General features: G+C 35.0%; 3 protein-coding genes across 3 annotated transcripts; 1 reads left to right on the top strand and 2 right to left on the bottom strand.

Annotated features, from left to right (window-relative positions):
* Positions 1–1,992: 1,992 nt before the first annotated feature.
* Positions 1,993–3,917, top strand: TRIADDRAFT_26765 (uncharacterized protein; the record flags this gene model as incomplete). The annotated part of the gene is made up of 8 exons (XM_002113805.1): positions 1,993–2,130; positions 2,262–2,370; positions 2,541–2,629; positions 2,821–2,923; positions 3,041–3,129; positions 3,216–3,315; positions 3,453–3,693; positions 3,797–3,917. Coding segments are annotated over 8 exons (990 nt in total), but the record flags the coding sequence as incomplete, so codon positions are not given.
* An 851-nt stretch (positions 3,918–4,768) lies between these two features.
* Positions 4,769–9,102, bottom strand: TRIADDRAFT_26984 (uncharacterized protein; the record flags this gene model as incomplete). Its single annotated transcript, XM_002113422.1, has 7 exons — positions 4,769–4,901; positions 5,073–5,196; positions 5,529–5,645; positions 5,791–5,919; positions 6,315–6,427; positions 6,634–6,769; positions 8,970–9,102. 7 exons carry the CDS (start codon positions 9,100–9,102, stop codon positions 4,769–4,771), a joined length of 885 nt encoding a protein of 294 aa, XP_002113458.1.
* A 2,652-nt stretch (positions 9,103–11,754) lies between these two features.
* TRIADDRAFT_57658 (uncharacterized protein) lies at positions 11,755–19,865 on the bottom strand (the record flags this gene model as incomplete). The annotated part of the gene is made up of 13 exons (XM_002113421.1): positions 11,755–12,194; positions 12,283–12,608; positions 12,724–13,115; positions 13,194–13,435; positions 13,575–13,773; positions 13,891–14,279; positions 14,392–14,530; positions 14,644–14,985; positions 15,123–15,689; positions 15,780–15,991; positions 16,220–16,712; positions 18,525–18,830; positions 19,833–19,865. 13 exons carry the CDS (start codon positions 19,863–19,865, stop codon positions 11,755–11,757), a joined length of 4,080 nt encoding a protein of 1,359 aa, XP_002113457.1.
* Positions 19,866–21,111: the final 1,246 nt, after the last annotated feature.

Genomic DNA, 21,111 nt, shown 5'->3' with positions numbered 1-21,111 from the left:
AGAAGAGAGTGGCCATTGCAAGCAGTGGATACTGTGGTTTAGCCTAAAGAATTACTTGATTTAACTGTCCATGACGGCTTCCAACCATTGATGTTAGTGCAAAAAGCGCAAGAACATCATCCAAGATCGCGCTTGATCGATCCTTCATCTTCCTTTTCTGTCAACAACAACAACAGTGTCTCCAAGAATTCATTACTTGATCAAACTGTCCATGTCAGCTTACAACGATCGATGTTAGCGCAAAAAGTGCCATAACATCATCGAACATCGCTTTGGATCGATCCTTCATCTTCCTTTTCTGTCAACAACAACAGCATTGTCTCCAAGAATTCATTACTTGATCAAAACTGTCCATGTCTGCTTACAACGATCGATGTTAGTGCAAAAAGTGCCATAACAGCATCGAACATCGCGTTGGATCGATCCTTAATCTTCCTTTTCTGTTAACAACAACAACATCGTTTCCATTAGTCTCCGTTGTATTCCTGGCTAATAACGCTATGTTCTTATAGTCATGGCTACATTAGGAGCTGACGATGCGATCGTTTCAGGGAGAAAGACAACCACGACGTCATCGAGATCTCCCTTAAATCATGATAGCAACATGATGGAGAAAGGGGAAAAGCTCTATCTCCAAGATCATGATCATAATCAATCCAATGATCATCAGGGAAGTATCAATGCATTGGCTAGTCCTATATTCCAAGATACGAGTGTTTATAGCTTCAGGTGAAGATTGATGAATAAGTTGTAAGACAAGTTCTCTCTTTATTACAGCTTGACATAGCAGTTTATTCCCCTTCATCTACCCAACATCACTTTCTTCATCGGTATAAACACGCTTACAATAACAGTACCTCTATACTGTAGGCATACTCTACATCTTCTACAAGGTACTGTTAAATGCTTCCAGTCATGACCGATATAGTCAATCCATTCTACCCATATGATATGATACATCCATAGTGGGAGGCGGAAAATGAGAAAAAAAATGGCGACAGTAGTAGACTGTAAGATTCAAAAAGCGATTGTCAACCTTCAACATCAAATGATGATCCCATCAGGGTACGATCCATGAAGCACATGAGAAAGAGCCAACTTCTCATTGGATTCCTTTCACATTCTTAAATTGTTAGTTTAATTAAACCTTTATAAACATTCCGAAGGCTTATCCAATTCCATTTGCAACAATTACAATGAGAAACATGCAGTATATCTATACCATCACAACTATGGTGTATATTGTTTTTGGCTTTCTTTTTTACTTTAGCATACTGAAAATTGTTATCAATTTCCACCAACATGTTTCTTTATGGTTGCTAATTTTATTTTGGATAGTAGACATGCACAAGAATCAATCAATCTTGTAGCAGCTTTTGTCATCACTAATAAGTACAACAAATAAGTTCAGAGAATGATACATTCTTAAAATAGTATTTTAAACAGCAGTTGAATATATACATAGATACATTTCTTGTATAGGGTCAAGATGGGAGAGGAGCAAAGAATTGCTTCCTACCCATTGCAGCACGGTATATTTTCGCCACAGCATCGCTATCACTTTTATTTTTGAATTCATTTTTATACCATTAATAGCTACCCGACTCTTATGGTTATAATGGACTATTATTTTTAGTATACCTTATTGCCAATAGATTACAATATTATAATTACTTTATTCAGTTCTTTCATCCATCTATTATTGCAGGAGTTATTCTTTAAATGCTCGTCCACCTGAAATGACATTTGGACCGAAAGCCTATATGCTGGGAATTAAGAATGGAATGTAAGACATTGACTTTGTTCCATGTTGACATGAAAAGAAAATAAATGTCATTTTATTCTTGAATTGTATCACTTAGCATTGTGATTGTGGTTTTGTCGCTTGATTATATTAATCTATTAGGTTATTCTATATCCCTATGTCAAGTCTTATCAATGCTATTTTAAATGCTAGTCTGAGCTACATTGAATTATTGTTATCGGGGTATATTACTCAGGGTGCTTCAAGATCCTGCCGATCAGCAGCTGGGTTGGCATACTCCTGCTACATCTATATTAGTAGTTAAAAAGGATATGGATGATACAGTTACTGAAGAATTTAAGGCAATTGTCCAATGGCTTCTAGAGGTAGTATTTTTATAGTTTTCATAATCATCACATTTTCAAATAGTATGTAATCTATCTTAGTGACTATTTTCATACCCTGATCTGAAAAACAGCCCTATAACTACCAATAATTTCATAATCTATTATTTCAGGAAAGGAAGCTGAAAGTATATATAGAGGAATCTGTTAAACATCAACCTGGCATCGTTGATGATCATCATTTCCGCAGCACATTGCAAAATTTACTAACAATTAATATTGGTAATTTACAAAATAATTGCATACGTCGAAATATAAATAGTCCCAATGTTGAATTTAGCTGGTTTAATTTATCTTTTATTAATGGGCAAGCTATAGACTTGTAGCAGTGTTGTTATAATAAAGCGCATACTATATACTCATCAGAAGTGTCTTAACATTGTTTTTTTCAGAAATAGATGACTATAAATTGGAACTGGTTGACCTAGTGGTTTGCCTTGGTGGCGATGGCACTTTTCTACACGCATCATCTCTTTTTCAAGTATAATTATCTTAAATAAGTACCCTTTTTAAATGATACTAAAATACTATATCATTTAGCAGATTTATCACTGCTTAGTCTTCCACTATTCGTGCCCGCTATGACATCGTTGTAGGTTTCTAAGTAACCAGCTTAGGACCGCATTGATTGCAATAACATGAGTTAATAACTTTTTCATCTCCCTTTACTAGCAAAATGCGCCTCCTGTAATTGCTTTTAGTCTTGGGACCCTTGGCTTTTTAACTAAATTTAAAATAAGCGATTTCAAATCGGTTATTGATAAAGTATTGGATGGTTAGTCACTGCATATACTACCAGAAGAAAACCTTTAGTAGTCTATGGATACTGTTATAAAGGTGAAGCTCAATGAAATTAACTTTTACTGATAGAGAATCTCTTTTTTTACTCTAGACAATCCTCGAGTAGCATTACGTAATCGCCTCACGTGCGAAATTCATTTTAGTAAGAATAAAACAGTAGAGAAACATGCTGTAAGTCAAGTTACCATTTATTAACCTAATTTTTATAAGATCTTTAAAGACCCATAAACTTGCAAATATATCCGAAATAAACGACATTTTCTTAGGTTCTAAATGAGATTGTTGTCGATCGTGGACCATCAGCTTTTTTAACTAATCTTAATATCATCTGTAACGAGCGACATATAACGAACATTGAAGGCGACGGTACGATCATGCCCACAGTATAGCAGTGTGTGAAATTATACAAAGTTGAATTTGACCGATTTCGTCAAACTGTGGTCCAATTTTCAGCTAACATCCTGCTTAATAATTTAAACGCTCTCACTTTTACTATTTAACAGGGCTGATTATTGCTACTCCAACTGGCAGCACCGCCTATTCTCTTGCATCCGGAGGTTGCATGGTCCATCCGTGTGTCCCATCAATATTATTTACTCCAATTTGCCCTCATGCGTTGTCATCGAGACCAGTTATTTTACCCGCCGGAGTGCAATTAAAAATTCAAACTTCCGAGAATGCTCGAGGACCAATGTGGATCTCAGTAGATGGTCGATCACGTCAACAATTATCTCCTGATGATTAGTAAGTGATTTCTAGCATTACCAGTGTTAGCCGAATATACTCGTGTTACGTTTAACATGAGGTCGTAACCAATTATCAAAATTTATCATTTTCTTCATTCTAGTATTTGCATCACTACTTCCATTCATCCTCTAGCATGTATTTGTGCCAACGATCCAGTTGAGGACTGGTTTATAAGTATTAGCGATTGTTTACATTGGAATATGCGCCATCGACAACGATAATACGTAATCATTTTAGTGCATGATTATGAACTAGCTGTCGAGTAAGCTGTGTGAGCGAATTTTTTATGGGCTGTAAGTGGAAAATCAAAATATTTTCTGCCGAGCCAATCTACAACAAACAGTACAAGTATAAATTGATAATGAATATAAACACAAATATCTTTTCACTTATTATAAATTTTATAAATTTTATCACAGTATTTGTTACTTATTGTGTAATTGCATAGAATTATGATGCCTAATACATGTACAACTACTGTCTTAATATGCTTATTAAAAATTTATATATCTGGATTGGATTCTGTATAGCTATATTATTAATTGAATTTTTATACAATATTTCAAATACGTAAGTTTTTGATGCGTACAACTATCATAAAATCGTTGTCGATAGCATTACACAATTTGTTATTTGTTTTCACAGCATTGAAATACATTGTATTCGTAAAATTGAGTCCGGCCATTTATACCGTATTTATCATGCAATAATCTGATCCACTGGCATTATATATAAAGATGTTGTATTGGAAATACTAATTGCAAGTAAAAAAATAATGTTACTTTTCAACTGCGTTATGCATAATCCTACTCTTGCCTAATCATTTACGTTATAATGGAATAGTTGCTTTTGTGATGATAAATCAAAACAAGAGATAAACACTTCGTAAAAGTAAAGATGTAAATTTATTTCTGCAGCCAAATTTTGTTTGGATGATATTGGTATAATTGAACAGTTTATGATGCAAACGTGCATGAGTATCTTTAATTACAATATAACATTTTAACATAATATGAACCAATACATGACCAGTGTTATACTTTAAATTACTTTGCTTGAACTAGGTAATCCACTACACGCGAGAAATTGATTTAATAGCGTTACTAGAACATCCAAATTCGTCGCTGCCATCGGCACAGTCATCATTATTATCGCAAACTTTATCTTTATCGATGCATTGTATGGTGATTAGACATTCAAACTGTCTTGCGCTACATTGTTGTCGACCTTATCCAAATCATTGTTATTAAAATTTCATATTGGTTATTTAAAAGGATTTAACTCAGATCTTATTGCTTTAGAAATACAGTTTTTTCTATATATGACACGTATGATAGAAATTTAAACTCCGTAAAGTAGCATTGGATAGCTTATACTCACCACAGTTGAGCTCGTCGGATGAATCAGAACAATCAGGATAACCATCACATTTCTTTTCATTAACAATACATTCTCTGCCATTAAAGCACGAAAATCGATCCCCACATTCTTTTCGATCAGCTTATTAAGGACGAATAAAATAACTACTTATTAAATACAATAATGACCATTTCTAACGATAAATATTTAAGCAAGTGACATGATTGGGTAAAAAGGATTTGTTCTGTTACGTTATGCACGGACAATGTAGAGAACAAAAATGACTTCGTATGCCTTCATTTCTACTATTGATATTTAAAACTGCAGTATTTCTATGTATAGCCTCAGGTCTAGACTGATAGCCCTAGCGATAGCCATACTACTGAAAAAAACTTTAGCTCCTGTATGACCATGACCATAGCTGATAAATCTACATGCACCGAATCATGATATCGTTATTACTGCTTGCATACCACATTGAGATTCGTCGGACCCATCAACACAGTCACGGATTTTATCACAAACTTGAAAGGAAGACACACATTGATCGTTACCCTTGCACTTAAAGCGGCTAATACCACAACGATTTCCTAGACCAATACCGAAAGAGATACTATTGATCTTTTTTATAATCATAATTCGTTCATCAATATGCGTTTCAAGTCAATTTTACACTAAGCAAGCTAGGAGTATTCTTCTATGAGCAGTTATCCTATTGAGTCATAATTTTCGTACTTGAGCAGCTATATTCATCTGATCCATCATTGCAATCCTGTTCCCCGTTGCAGATACGCCATTTTGCAATGCAGCCGCTGCCATCTAGACAAGCAAATTCTTTGCTACCACATCGTCGCTGACTAATTGCTACAATCCATAGTTAATCAGTAAGTAAACAAATGAAATAGGTTACAAAATGGTACCAAGCTCATTATTATGGTTCATTATTTTAAAGTTTACTTATAGCATATCATGACATTTTTGTACGCTATTATCCACTCCGTTAGATATTGGTATATCAAGGCAAAAAGTACTAACATATTATTCGTTTAGCTAGAAGGAGAAAAATATTAATTGTCACGATTTGTTATTATTAAAAGTATTTATTTATTTCGCGCTAATTTATGTAAAGTGTCATTTCGTTTAGCATGATGATAGAGAAATTAAGCTCTGGATGTATAGATATTCGTTTCTGCTATAATTAATTACTACGAATAGACTTCCTATATCATTTTAATAATTGAATGTATATAGTATCTTACAGCAGTCTCTTTCATCTGATCCATCGGGACAATTACGTTGCCGATTACATACTAAGGATCGAGCAATACACGTTTTCCCATCAGAACAGCTAAACTGAGTAGAAGGACAAGATCTGCGTGTTCCTTGAGATATAAAACGTATTTAAATCTTTAAAATGAGGCTGGTAAGAGATAGAGATAATTTTCATTTGTTGCAATCGACAGTAATTAATCAGCTATGTCAGAGCTAATATTTTTGTAAAGAAGTTGATATTACGTAATTTACTCTAATTGATAATCACTGCAGGAAATGAAGCTGTCATAAGCATATATACTGTACTTACCACAATCCTTTTCATCAGAGCCATCTCGGCAGTCAATATTACTATCACAAACCCGATTTAACCTAAAGCAACCGCTGTTATCTTCGCATTGATATTCACGATCAGAGCATTGTTGTACTCTGTTAAAGCTTTCTATAGTTAAGTATAGTTTAGAACTAATTTAACACAATCTTAAAATTAAGAAAAATTTCACCTTGCTTATCAGAACCATAACGTTAGCATGCAGGAACATGTCAAATGCTGTCAGTTTCCTCTTAGTTTAATTTTTATTTTAATATCAAGTTTTGACAACAGCATTACATGTTACTTTAATATTTTAATATTTTACTCTATATGATTCTGGTTTTGATCATTTAAATTATAAACAAGATGGTTTATTTTTTTGAATGAAGTGTAATTTTTCTCAAGGGCGATATGTTCCAACCCTGTCTGCAAGTTGTCTAGCCATTCTTGTAGACACAGTGTCTTCACAATCAAATTATGGATAAGCAAGAAGCCTTATAGAGTACAGGAATGCGTCATAACACGGCCAATCCCATTATCGGTAAGAAATAATTCATTAAAAGCCGATATTAATTAGAGTGCAATAAAGTATAGTCTACTAATGCACTATTATATCATTGATATCAATGATTTCTGTAATTGAAATAAGTGCAAATTAATTTGCGTGATGGACCAATTCATGGATAGCATTAGCTCGGTAGAAAGATGCACTGAAATCAACTTTATAGTGCTAGTTACAGAATTTGATCAGGACATCATTGCGTTGTATTTACTAATCGACCAGGATCGACTCGATTTATGATTAGATAATGTCTTCGTAAAGTATGTTATTAAGAGTCCGGACAAATAAAATGTTACATTAAAGGCGGAGCGTGATCTATCTCTTGCTGTGTTACAATAGAACTCTAATAAGGCGGCGAATAGCCAGAAAATTAACGCGAAATAAGAATCCTTGCTCAATCAATGCTGTATATAAATTCAGTTTGGGTTATAGACTAGAATATATAATGCCTAATTATATATTCTCATATATTGTCGGTTACATCATTTCTACGAAATCCTTTCTTAACGCAATGTACTTTAAAAAGAAAGCGATCATGATATTGCGACATATTTTGCTAAATATCCAAATTTGATTGTATTTTCGTAATTTTAAAATATATGAATATCTGATATAATATAGGCTAGAATATTTCCTGTTAGGTCAATACTGTATTCTTATCTATTTATCATATTTATCATATTTATCATCCTACCGAGATATATGAGAGAACCATAGTTGCAATAAAATTTGCATTGATGGTAGAGATGCGTAATATACGAAATTATAATTTGCCCTAGGTAATGCTGACAACAATTTTCCCTCAGTAATAAAAATTAGAATTGATAATGGTAGAAAACACGTTGACAAATATGGTATAGCCTACAAACCTCGTGCTTTATTAACATCGGCTATCAGATTGCCTCATAAAAGTGATACTAGTAACAGAAGCAATATCGATGATATAATTGGCAATAATTAAAGTTTTACACTGTACTACGAACAGATACAGCATATGTATATTCTAGACTATAGACTGCTTTAGCAATGCCATAATTACAGTACCTGTAATTGATGCTGACGGATATACGAGTATGTGCGTGCTGAATTCTAGCCTATTATATCTAATTTTATCATACAAAAGCAGTTTGTGATTTGCTAGCATAGTGCTTCACTAAACAACAATTGTTAGAAGACTAGCTTGCCTAGCACTTTTCTCCATATTTTTAACAAAACCGGCATTATGTTAGAGTATTTAACCTCCTTACTTTTTATCGTAGAACACATGAACTGCACACTAAGAAGGGCATTAAAGCGAACTAAAATTAAGAAGTAGAACCTGGCCTTCTATACAATGCTAATGGTTCTGCAAGGAGGGATCTGTCGTCAAAGTGTTTCAGAAGCGATACTACTCATGGAGCTGGCACCAATATATAGAGGTGATACATGCCTTATTAATTAAGCAGCTCTAGATGATTTAAAATTTAGTTAAAAGGTTATATGAAGGGTTGGATCACAATCAATAGTTATTCGCCAGAGGTCGTCCAGTTGATATAGATGCAGGACCGATATATTCTGCAGACTACAGAGTACAGCTATCGAGTTTCGTTAACAAGATCTGACTTACCTGTCTACTACTCTAAACGATAAGTATTAACCACTTGTGTTAAATATTAAGCAGGATGAATTTTATGGTTCATCAAAGTATAAAATGAATAATTTCCTCAAATTTCTATTTTTTATCTTATTTGATCTGTAACTTGAGACAATCTTATTGATAGTCGATACCTGTTTCAATGAAGCTTCTACTATTCATACACCTGTACTTACTACAAAATCTTTCGTCCGAAGAATCACTGCAATCTTTAACGCCATCACAAATATAGTTCATTTTAATACACTGTCGTCTGTTGCTACACATAAATTCGAAACGACAAAATCCAAAACCTATGTTCCAAGTAAAATATGAAAATTATAAATATTACCATATTTAATATCGGCAATGATTGTATCCTAACCTTTATTACCGGTTCTATTTCGTTGTACATTTCGTTTACCAGCTTTCTTAGCAGCAGCTTCAATTATGCTACTATAATTGCATAATAGTAATTGAATTAATATAAAAACGCTTAACCTAGACATGATTTTTTATAATTGAAAATCCGGATATAGACACTGTATATTAGATAGGGGATGCAGGTTAAGTGATGGCTTAGCGTTGTAAGAAAATCTTGACTCATTCATAATCATCTCTTGCGTAAAAAGGATCGAATAAATAAGGTGTTAGACCATCCTAACTTGAAGACTATTTACGCAGTGACGAGGTTTGTAACTGAGACAATTTTGTTTTGAAAGTGTAATGATGACAGGATGAAGCGCTGAAGTGTTAAATCAAATTAAATGAATTGTTTATCATTTATTTCATGTTTAATTGTTGCTTCTACAAATCGATGGTGTTTTTTAAACTTGTCTTGATCTGTTTTTGTTATTACTTTATCTCACACCGTTGACTATTTATTCAAGTGATAAGATCTACGCATAAATCAAAAAGGACGAGTAGGCTGATTTGTATTACCAATCAATATGTATTGCAGTTTCATCAGGTTGATTCAACGGAATTTCAATATTTACTGCTGCATTTATGTGAGTAAATTTTATTTTTAGAACTGACGCATACACAATTCAGAAGCCTCTTAAATTGTGACATTTCTAAAAAATGTGTTGCTAGTGGTAATCTTAAGAAATACCTTTCAACTTAAATAATCTTCGAAATTTAGCCATACATTAACTTTAACTTGGCTTAATGAGAAATCAGATTTAGAAAAGGTTAGACACTTATATACGATGATATATTATGACTCTTGTTAATTCCTTTACAACAGGGTTACTATTCAGAATAATATAACAGTAGATTAGGAGAAATATTTTTGTTGGACGCTCCATCCTCATATCATAGCTTCTCAAAATCTGTAGCAATTTTAAGTAGCTTTTGCAACGTAGACACTTTGCGATCTCCTATAGTTGTAGATGTCATATAATGTGATAATTTGGGATTGAATACCTACTGTTTATAATTTCTGAATTTGACTGTTGAATATCAATAAGAGAAAAGGGTTATACATAAGCTGAGTTTTATTTTCCACAAGAAACATGGCTATTTATTGTTATTTTTATTACTAAACAGAGTAAGATAGCGTGTTAAAAAATACTTCAATAATAACAAGCTCACACTTTAAAACATGATCGACCATTCCATTTATAACCCAAGTTAAAAGTTCACCGCATTGTACAAGTTTTAACACATCACTTCCCTCCTTCTAGTGTAAAATGGCAGTTTTTACAAAAACAGACCACAATATCGTTAAATAGTTAATCTTGCACCGTTAATTATAATAACTGAAAAAATTTACGCACACGACATGACTGAATATTTACATATTCATTCCATCGATACTGAATACATACACGATGTGTTTGCTAGAATCTTGGATATAATATGCCAAGATATAAATTTAAAACCTAGGCATAATATGAAGTAAATTGCACAATATGCTTTAAGCAAAGCTTATAATTTTCAAGAACTGTTAACATCTTATAGTTAAAACTTTCAGGAGAAAATCTGATCATTAGCCATCATTATCTCGCATTAATAAAAATATGCATTATATCCAGACCATTAGTGTCAACACCAAGTAAATATTACCGTATAAAAACTAATTTATGATAGACGATACATTTTAGCATGAGATACATCTTATATTGATCCAATGGATACTATATCTACATCATTTCGATTTTAGATACGTATAGGCTTGCTTTAAATTCTATTATAAATGAAAGCCGAGAATAAATAATGATAAGTCTGTGCATTAAATCAATTAAGATTTAGTTCATAGATTTGTTTAGTCGGCTACAACTCTACGAACGATCCCAACATAATAAAAACGAATACAGCCTAAGAATATGTGTATAATAATGTAGTTTATAACTACAATGCTGTCTAATAAACTGATGCTTTACTTAAAATAATCATGCCGACTTGATAAGCTGTCACTGAACCTTAAAGGTTAAATAAGCTGAAGATTACTCTCTAATAATGATATGCGCGTATGTATATATTTTTCCGTTGACAAATTATCACGGTGTAAAGTCCGCATTTAAAACAGATATGACTTAGCCTACTACTACAACATCGAACGCTATGGTAATAATCAAATAAAAGATGTTATCATGGCATATATATATATATATGTATTATGTATATGAGTGTATATAAATGCATATCAACCTATTTACTTTTTGATCAGACACCGCATTACTAATAAAAATCTTGAACGATAAATGTGAAAATAACTAAAGATAGAAGTATAGCAGCAATAGTTGGCATAACACCTGTAGATAATAAATTATTCTGATTCAGTGTCGTTGATATCATAGAACTATGCTGCAGCAGAGATACACATATGAATAGATAAAAGTAAAATAAGATATCAATTGTAGTTCATACAAGACTTGAGTTAAGTAAAACTACATCTGACATTCATCTTATGATATCGTCGACCAATAACAAGTTCTACTTTCGAGGTTTCGTTTTCGGCGAACTCTGTGATATCTGCATGTCACCAAAGCTGCGTCTAGATTGTAGACGCTTGATGTCACTTTGCGTCTTATTTAAATCTTGTATGGTTTTCTCCAACGACTGTTCAAGTGATTGCATCTTCTTAAATAATTTTTCGCATGTCTTACTAGCAAGTTTAGCCTCGGTAGAAGATGCTTTAACTTGAGTATCTTGGGCATTACGTAAGTCCAATTTAGTTCGCTTTAGATCAGAAGTAATTTTTTCAACCTGAGCTTGCAATTGCGATTCTCGTTGCATCAGCTGATTTATTGACATTGATACCTTTTCATCCCTTTCAATAGTCGCTGTTAACCGTTTCTGGATCGCCTTACCCATTTTTTTTTCTGAATGTACGTCAGTAAAGCTACTCGATCTTCCTTTATTGTCAAAGATAGCTAGTAATCACAAAAATTAAATGACACTTTAGTATATTGTACAAAATATAAAATATAGCAATAACGATCATTTTTCAGTCGTATTTACCTGTAAAGAACCGTTTACTCCTAGTTCTAGAAAAATTAGTAGGAGTATTAACGCCTGAATTAGCGGAATTTTCTGCAATGAAACTGGCTACTATAGAGGCATCTGATTGCGTTGCAATAATGGTATGCTTAAGTAATTTTTCAGCCCAAGCAGCCGCTTCTTCTCTACCAAATGCCTGAAAATGAAGAGAGCTGCCGGCATTTTCTCCACTGATATACTTCAGCTTAAATTCGTTTGGAAGTTTACTGTCAACCAATAATTGCAATTTGGATAAAATGTATTCATCAGTAGGTTTGCGATCGCCTTTGCGTCGAAAGATGAGTAATCTATATCGTAGTTGATGATATAAATATAATCGGTTAGTAATAGTAAAAAATGAACTAAACAATCAGTCAGTAAGCCTTGGAATATGAGTATATTGTATGTAGGGCAAAATTATACCTGCTACGACTATCTGATGCTTTAACTACACACCAGCGTTTCTTAAAGGTCAAATTCATTGTTGACTGCTTTGGTAAATTTAGTTCCCCTTCTATAACTGTCATTTCTCCATCTGAAAATGAACTTCTGGTTCTACTTGGAAATGGTGCCTCTAAGCTTTTTTGACTACTACTACCGGAATCAGTTCTATTCATGTTTTTTAACTTATTCAGTGAGGCATAATTGGCCGAGTTAAACAGGGGTGAAGTAGCACCGATATCACTATCAGAATCAGTAGGAATATTTTTGGCTGAGTCAGAAGACTGATGTCGGGGTGTTACAGACTTTGAAGCATTCGAACTAGAGCTAGTCTCGGTAATTGGCTTCACCTGGACTGATTTCTTTCGTAATCTCTGTTGAAATATTAAAGTAAGCAATAAAATGAAAGCAAAGTCAATAGTGCTTCCAGAGCAAAAATAAAGTCATCTTACCTCTCTCAAATCGTCCACTTTCTCGTATAAATCCTCAATGTTTTTATCCTTATTAATTGTAGATACTCCGCTTGTGGCTATACTGGCCTCTTCATACATATCTAAGATAACGTTTTTGGCTTTATCGATATCTTCGTATATTTCTTCGCTAAATCCTTTAGATGTAGCACTTGTTGGTGTATGGTATACGACTTCAGTGTCAATTGAACCTTGGGCAGTTTGTAAATTCCTTTCGTAAAAGCCTGTTACGTAAAAAAAAGGATAAATATCCTTTCAATGGCTATTACGGGAAGTGTTTCCTATTTAAAGCTAACAGTTTTCAAATTTAACCACAGTCTACTAAAATTTATAAGTATCGTTTTATTCCCAATGTAGGCTAACCGTCTTCGCTAGAAATGTCTTGTGATGATTTACTTCTGCCTAGGTTACTAGCTGGTGGCGGTAAAGGTCGTTGTTGAAATAGAGCCATCGGTAGCTTAGGTTTTTTGACATTTTTCGTTTTAGCACTAGTAGTTTTGGCATTCCTTTCCAAATCGCTATCAGCTTTTGCATATTCATTTATATCGACTGGACTTGACATCTATTAAAATAAAATTTAAAATAACAAAGTTATTTTATTGCAAGAATTCGCTTACGTCATTGTATCAGTTTGGTGTCTTTAAAATGTATGATACGAAAAGTAGATGCACAGGTTTACCTCAGCAGCGTGCCTAATTAGTCTTATAACGGATTGTAGCGCTTCTCGATTGTCATGAGCAAAGGTAGCAAGTTCTTGGTTATCAGACGAAATCAGTTTGAAAGCATATGGACGACCTTTATCCGCTAGGTTAACAGGTTCAACACGACACTGATATAGTGATACCTGAAACTCACAAGCAATACTATCCCGTTCACGAACATAGCAGTATAGTATACTCCTGTTGATCTCACACCAACGGTTTTGCCAAACATATTTATTATTTTCAAAGATACAACGATCTAATTTTCCTTGGAAGGCGTTTCTGAAGAAGGATGGTTGCTGATAGTTGAAACTTAATACACTACCTCCACTACTTGGATCACTATCTACGATTACAATTCCTGATTCTGGTACAAAAAATTACCCTTCCATTAGAAATATTTACAATTCGCATCAGCTCTTTAGAGCTATCGAACAATAGCGTATTATGTACTTGATATCATTTAACTATCAACTTACTGGTTGATACAGAAGTAATACTTCGACTGACATTGATCGTGTTGTCAGAAGATGTGGTAGTAGCGTGGGAATCTTCAACATCAGTGTTGTCGCTATCGGAGGTATCGGAGGTATCATTAACTATCTTCGGCGTCTTAGACTGAGTGAAAGAGGAAAAAATGATGATAAATCGGCATAAGGTACTCAGATAGTAGAAAGAGGTTGAAAGAATATCATCATCCTATTTTTGAAGATCTTTCAACTTATACTAACCCCGTTACTTTCAGAATCTGAGCTCGTGGCACGAAATTCTTCTAAAGCAGATTTTAGAGCGGAAAGCCACGTATTATATTCATTCAGATTAGTACATGTTAATTTAATACGCTTCGATTTTCGAAAGATCAACGTAATAATAGCCTTCTCAGCCAACTGTGATTCATCTAAATGACAGTCTTTCAGTTTCATTATAGAACGCGGCAAGTAATCCCTTTCTTTGACAAAGAAATAAAGTCTATCCTTCGTGAGGATGCACCAACGTTTGCGTTGAATATTTGCTCCTCCACTGCGTAACAGGTAACCACTAACTAAACTTTTCTTGGCTAATTTTTCAAAGCGCTATTGAAATAATGCGAAATATGATACATTGCATTAGCGCTGCAGTAGTAAACTGATCTGCAAGCTAAGTTAATTAGTTGTATAATATGCACGTGCTATTTATCTATAATAAGTTATGAATGGATACTACAGCTTACTTCTGTATTTCGATCTCTAGTATCGAATTTATCGGAGAAACTATCGCTAATAAACCGTCGTATTCTATTGCGCGGGCGGAAGGAGGGCGGAGAAGGTGGCTTCCGAAGTTTAGGAAGAATTGGCATTTCCTTCCTAACACTAGTGTCAGTGGCACCAAGTTCTGATAGAACAGGGACCTCATATTTATCATCTTCATAGATAAGGGCTGGCTTTAATTTTGGCTGCAAGTACACATCTGATGATGCACCGCTGCTAATCTCGTATCGGCTGATATTATCGGAACGATCATAGTAATCGTCTGTTGTCGAAACGGAAGTTGTATTTGACATCGTTCTATCGATTGGTTTCGGCAAGCGAAGGCTATTAGCTGATTTCGATCGAACAGTACCCCCATTTTCAATTGTCGTTCGTAGAGTCGTGTTGATTGGATCTTGAGATGTACGCTCACTGCGAGGCCTCATAGCTTTCGATTTCTCTTCGTCAACTCTGATTTGTTCTTGTTCAGATATTTGAGTTAGCATATTTTCAAAATCTTGATTGATTGGCAAACTGCTATGAAATATTGACTGTAATAGGTAACATAGATGAAAGTTATTAGAAGTATGCGTCATTGATGTAGTGCAATTATTTTTAAGTAATGACACTACTGTACCTACCATTCTTAATTTTCTCAACTGAGCAAATATATCGTCATACACGTATGTATCATCGTCATAACTTGACTCGACTGATTTTGCTCTAGGTTGTTTAACTCCGCTAGCTATTGCTACGTTGCGTTTTCTAACGGTTGCATGATGATTGCGCTTTTGTCGTTGCAGTAATTGGAATTTTGATGGTGGATTTTCGTCGTCAACCAGATCCACAGACACTGAAATGATGATAGCATCAAAATTTTTCAAACTATGGCTAGTAATTTCAAATATTAAATACACTTATACACGAGTTGAATATAAGATGATATTTGGGGTTAAGACTAATGCTTGGCTGATTGATACTACTATTAAAGTAGTCGATATTATTTGGTAGAGCTTACACAGTTTTTCAGGATGGGTGGCAAGACAAAATAAGTTCAGCCATTTTACGACTTCTGGCTTACTATCCATAACAAAGCTGATTGTCTTTGGGACTCTATCCTGATGATTTAATTTGATGATAAAGTGTTGATAAGATCCCATATATTGGCTAATTAAATGAAGCTTATAACCAGGTAACTTCATTTTTTTAACATAAGGTTGATTGAATGTATCGTATAGATACAAGTCCATTTCTTTGGTAATGACACACCAACGCAATTTATTTTCCTTTATTCCGTCGACACGATATTCACATATTTGACCTATAAATGTGGCCACACGGACAACATCGTCTATGTTGATAGCAACAACATCATTTACTTGCTTAAATTGGATCGATTCCTGCGTATTTGTTTGTGGCTTTGGGCTATTTGTTCCATTTTTTTCCGAATCTGACTCAACTACTTCAAGATATCGTTCCTCATTTAGTTTTTCATTTTCTTCGGGATTTGCTGCTATCGCTGATTGATCTTGATTTGAATCATGTTGATCAAAGACAGAATCATCTTCTTGCTCCTAGACGAGAAGAATTGATGTACATTCATTTAATATTGCTTTGCTGAGATAGATAACCTTTGGGGGTTAATACTCATACGCTAATGTCTAGTTTTAAGAATCTGTGAACTATTGTATGCGCACACATGCGATCATCTATAATACAGCCACCTTTTAAGCATGTATCTTTCTTTATTAGTCCAATAATTTTTGAACGATTAATAGTCATACGCTGATGTCTATAGTTTTGAAGAGTCTACGAACTACGGTATAGGCTAATTGCGGTCTTATACACTGCAGCAACCTAAGCATGCATCATTCTTGGGTGAAAGCACTACTTGGTGACGGTCATTTTGATTTAATCGAAGAATTGATGTATATTCATTTAATATTGCTTTGCTGAGATAGATAACCTTTGGGGGTTAATACTCATACGCTAATGTCTAGTTTTAAGAATCTATGAACTACAGTATACGCACACATGCGATCTTCTATAATATAGCCACTTTTTAAGCATGTATCTTTCTTTATTAGTCCAATAATTGTTACGGTTAATAGTCATACGCTGATGTCTATAGTTTTGAAGAGTCTACGAACTACGGTATACGCTAATTGCGATCTTATACAGTGCAGCAACCTAAGCATGCATCATTCTTAGGTGAAAGCACTACTTGGTGACGGTCATTTTGATTTAATCGTCCTCCTCAAAATGGAACACTGATAAGGCGATCCTTATTCATGGTATGCTGTATAAAGTGTAGTTCATATAACATTAACTAAGACCAAATATAGAAACCCTGTAGGGAGGATTGAGACTTTGACGCCAGTGTGGCAGAAATCAAACAATCCAACTTACAAGATGGAATAAATTGACTTTGTTTATAAGGTCAAAGTGCAACCGCGAGTAGATCATCATTGGCGATTAGGATACTACTGTACTGTATGTTGGCAATGTCCAGTTTTAATTAACAATTCAAGTCGTCCTAGGATAGAATACATTAATGATGATGGGATAGTGTTGGGTATGATCGTTTTAATTGTACTTTAAAATAATAATAATAATATAATTATTGTAGTAGAACTTTCATGAAGGTTGTTATGAGCACTGTATACAGTACAAGTGTCGAGTCTAGCGAGCTGGCAATTTTGTTGATTGATGTTTCGTTTGCAATTCATAAGGTAAGGAATATTGACATTAATCATCATCAACGGAGTGTTGTCAAGGATAAATATGACGTTGATTGGGGTAACATAAATACAATCTGTTTTGCTAAACATGCGCGCGGTATTTTCTTTCATAACTAGGAAATGTAGTACACTTTGTTTTACATAGTCGAGTCTATGTAAATGATTGATGGTGGAAAATAAACTCATTTTCATAAGCCATTTATAGTACTCTAAATTAGACAGGAGATAAACATGAATCAGTAAATCATTCCATTGTCCCTTGCATCAACTCAATTGAACTGTTTGTTCGTGACATTGACAGTTATAATCATAGGACAAATGTAAAATGGAGTAGGAAATGATCGTTGTGGTCTACAATTAGGCCAATGAATAGTAATTACATTGATATCCAACATTGATTAGGTGGTCTATCAATTGTAGAAATGGATGATATACAAGATTTTTACTCATGTCCTATACGCGTATATACTGTATTTTAAGTGGTCTTTCCTTGTTGTGTTTACAAGACAAGGTTTGATTTGGATCCGAGTAGATCGTATGAACAGAAGCTAAAGCTACGTTGGGGGTTGTAATTTGAAGTTTTTTACTATCTACTTGTAGTGCAATCATTTTGAAGCAATATTACAGCAGTATGATGAAACTGACCTCGACTTGATCTCCTTTTAACCATGATTGAAAGAGTTGGGGACGAGGCTTGCGTATCCTACACGGCATCGTCTTATAGTGAGCATGTTGACGAGCGACTTCACCTCGTGCAATCTGACGTTGAACAGATACAAAATCTTGAGCATCTTTTTGGCCAGCGGCAGACCATCGACCACGAGTACTATTCCATCTTGAACTGCGTGATAATTCACTGGCTTGTGCAACTTGTTGTAAATCAGTTGCTAATCGTAATAAGTCAAGTCGAAGTTGTTCAGCTCTTGCTGATAATTTTTCATTGATTAAAATCTCGTCGAAATATTGAATAATACGAGAAATGGTACGAACTATATTGGCATCTAAGTTGCATGTGTGCGGGCGACGGTCAGAATATCGCAATTGGATGGTAACAAAACAAGAACGATAATGAGAATGGCCAATTCATGAAGGCAATTTCATGGTAGTACAGCAGATAGATCCAAATGGCATTGGAAAGAGAAAAAAGAAAAAAAAAAAATCATCAACAATACACATACGAATTGATCAGCAACTTTAAATCGTTGATAGGGTACAAAAAGGTAGAGAGGATGTAGTCTACAAGAGTGAACTAAGCTGATTGTCGATTGGATATCGTTGTTGATGGAGAGAATCCTCATTTGGTAATTTGATTCAAACAAGATTGTATAGCTTGCAACCAGGTTGACCGGCTTTCAACAATATTGCTTCTCCATTAAATCAATATACTGTACTGTAAAGTATTGTTTTCCCTTTTCACTCTTGTGCAGATTGTCCTTGCTTACCATGACTACCATCATAAGTCTATCCTAGTGGTGTAATAAAATGGTTGTATGCTGACTGCATTAAAGCTGATTGGGTCTAGATGATACAAGAAGTCTACGTGCAAAGAAGCTGTAAAGTAAGGTTTAATCACCTAGGCATGACGATGACTAGTTTGGGGGTGATAACAACAACTGTCGACTGGAGGGGGAAACATGGCCTGTAATACCCATCTACTTTGATTGATTATTCAATGGATTGAATATCGAACAAGTTAAAGCTGTAGAAAGGCATCGAAGAATGCCAATAAATGGCAACAAACCTTCCATTAAGATTTCGATTGCAGCTTAGACTGATTGAAATTGGCAAGGAAGAATCATCACGTTGACTTGACGACCGCTTGGGATGTCACCGGATCACAAGATGTCGACGCTTTGTTGCATCTGTAGCTAAAGGGGTGAAGCTTCTGATGGTGTCAACCTTGATTACTGCGCTAAATGGACTCATAGGCAGGCGTATCGCGCAGTACCATACCTTGCCATGGGCAGAGTGTCTTTTTCTAGACATGTACTCTTGCTGGATTGTGATCATGACTGGTGTTGGTACCGGTACAGAACTGTAGCATAATACCGTACCGGACCGTAATACACAACGCTAACCCTAGCCCTAATATTTGTACAGATAATATGCTGCGCAGATGAGTGTTTTTGTACACTGAGTGTGTGTTTGTTCACCCTAGTCTACTGTAGTCGTTGTCATTCTACAGTACTGTACGGTACGACCGTGGAGTCTTGGACTACAGTACAGTACAGTACTGTACTGTACAGTAGATACTTACAGTACACTGTACGGTATTCTACAGTGTACAGTACATGGCTTACAGATGATCAAGTGCATTGGACCCAAAATAGCGGAACCCAATAGAATCCGATGTACTGTACTGTACTGTTCTGTGTGGTACACTGTACTTGGCTAGAAAGGTCATCGATCAGATCCAATGAAGCTTCGGAACGCAGTCTGCTGGACCGTACAGGCTACAGTAAAAACCCTAACACGGTCGAAAGTCATACAGTACTGTACTGTACAGTACAATATCTTCACAAGAGTACAGACTCTGGTACAGTACTGTACACTGTACCAGGGTCTTGAAGTCAATCAAAGTCAGCACGAAATCCCTCCTTGAACCCGATTCGAGGGAGGGATTCGGGTTCAGAATTGATGTCGTATTACAGTGTATTTGTAGTAGGCATTGTCGTCATTTCGGGTTAGAAAATCAACCCTTTGATCGGGTTTTTTCGGGTTGCGCTGTTTTCGGTCAAATGAACTTGATAGCCTGTACTATAGATTCCTTCACAATCATCAACTAAGGTATTCTTTATAGTTAGTACTTGATCATGACTTATTAGGTAGTACTGTCTGTATCCTGCATGGACTCCATTACGACGATACTGATCCTTCGTGTACTCTACTATGTGGTGTTGACTCCCTACCGGGACCATTCATGGATTGATCCAATTGAATTCAACTACAGGATGTACACTGTCGTGTATAGCATGGACTATTAGTTGGTTAATAGCAAATTGTATCTATGTCACGTATATATACATTGTACTGTACATAGAGCGGCTTCAGCATTGCGTGAAACCTGTGAATGATTTATGCTAGCAACAGCAAACAAAAACAAACGACTGGCTTGCTCTATCACGGACTGCTCGTTTTCTTTCTAGTCCTGTCGTTCTGTACCATCATGGTGACGGCAGAGATACGCGTAAAGCTTCTTCTATCGCTCTGACGGTGATGGTCATCATGCAAT

This window comes from Trichoplax adhaerens, genomic scaffold, assembly GCF_000150275.1.
Source record: "Trichoplax adhaerens TRIADscaffold_6 genomic scaffold, whole genome shotgun sequence".
Classification (NCBI taxonomy): domain Eukaryota; kingdom Metazoa; phylum Placozoa; class Uniplacotomia; order Trichoplacea; family Trichoplacidae; genus Trichoplax; species Trichoplax adhaerens.
This window is presented reverse-complemented; position numbering and strand designations above follow the sequence as displayed.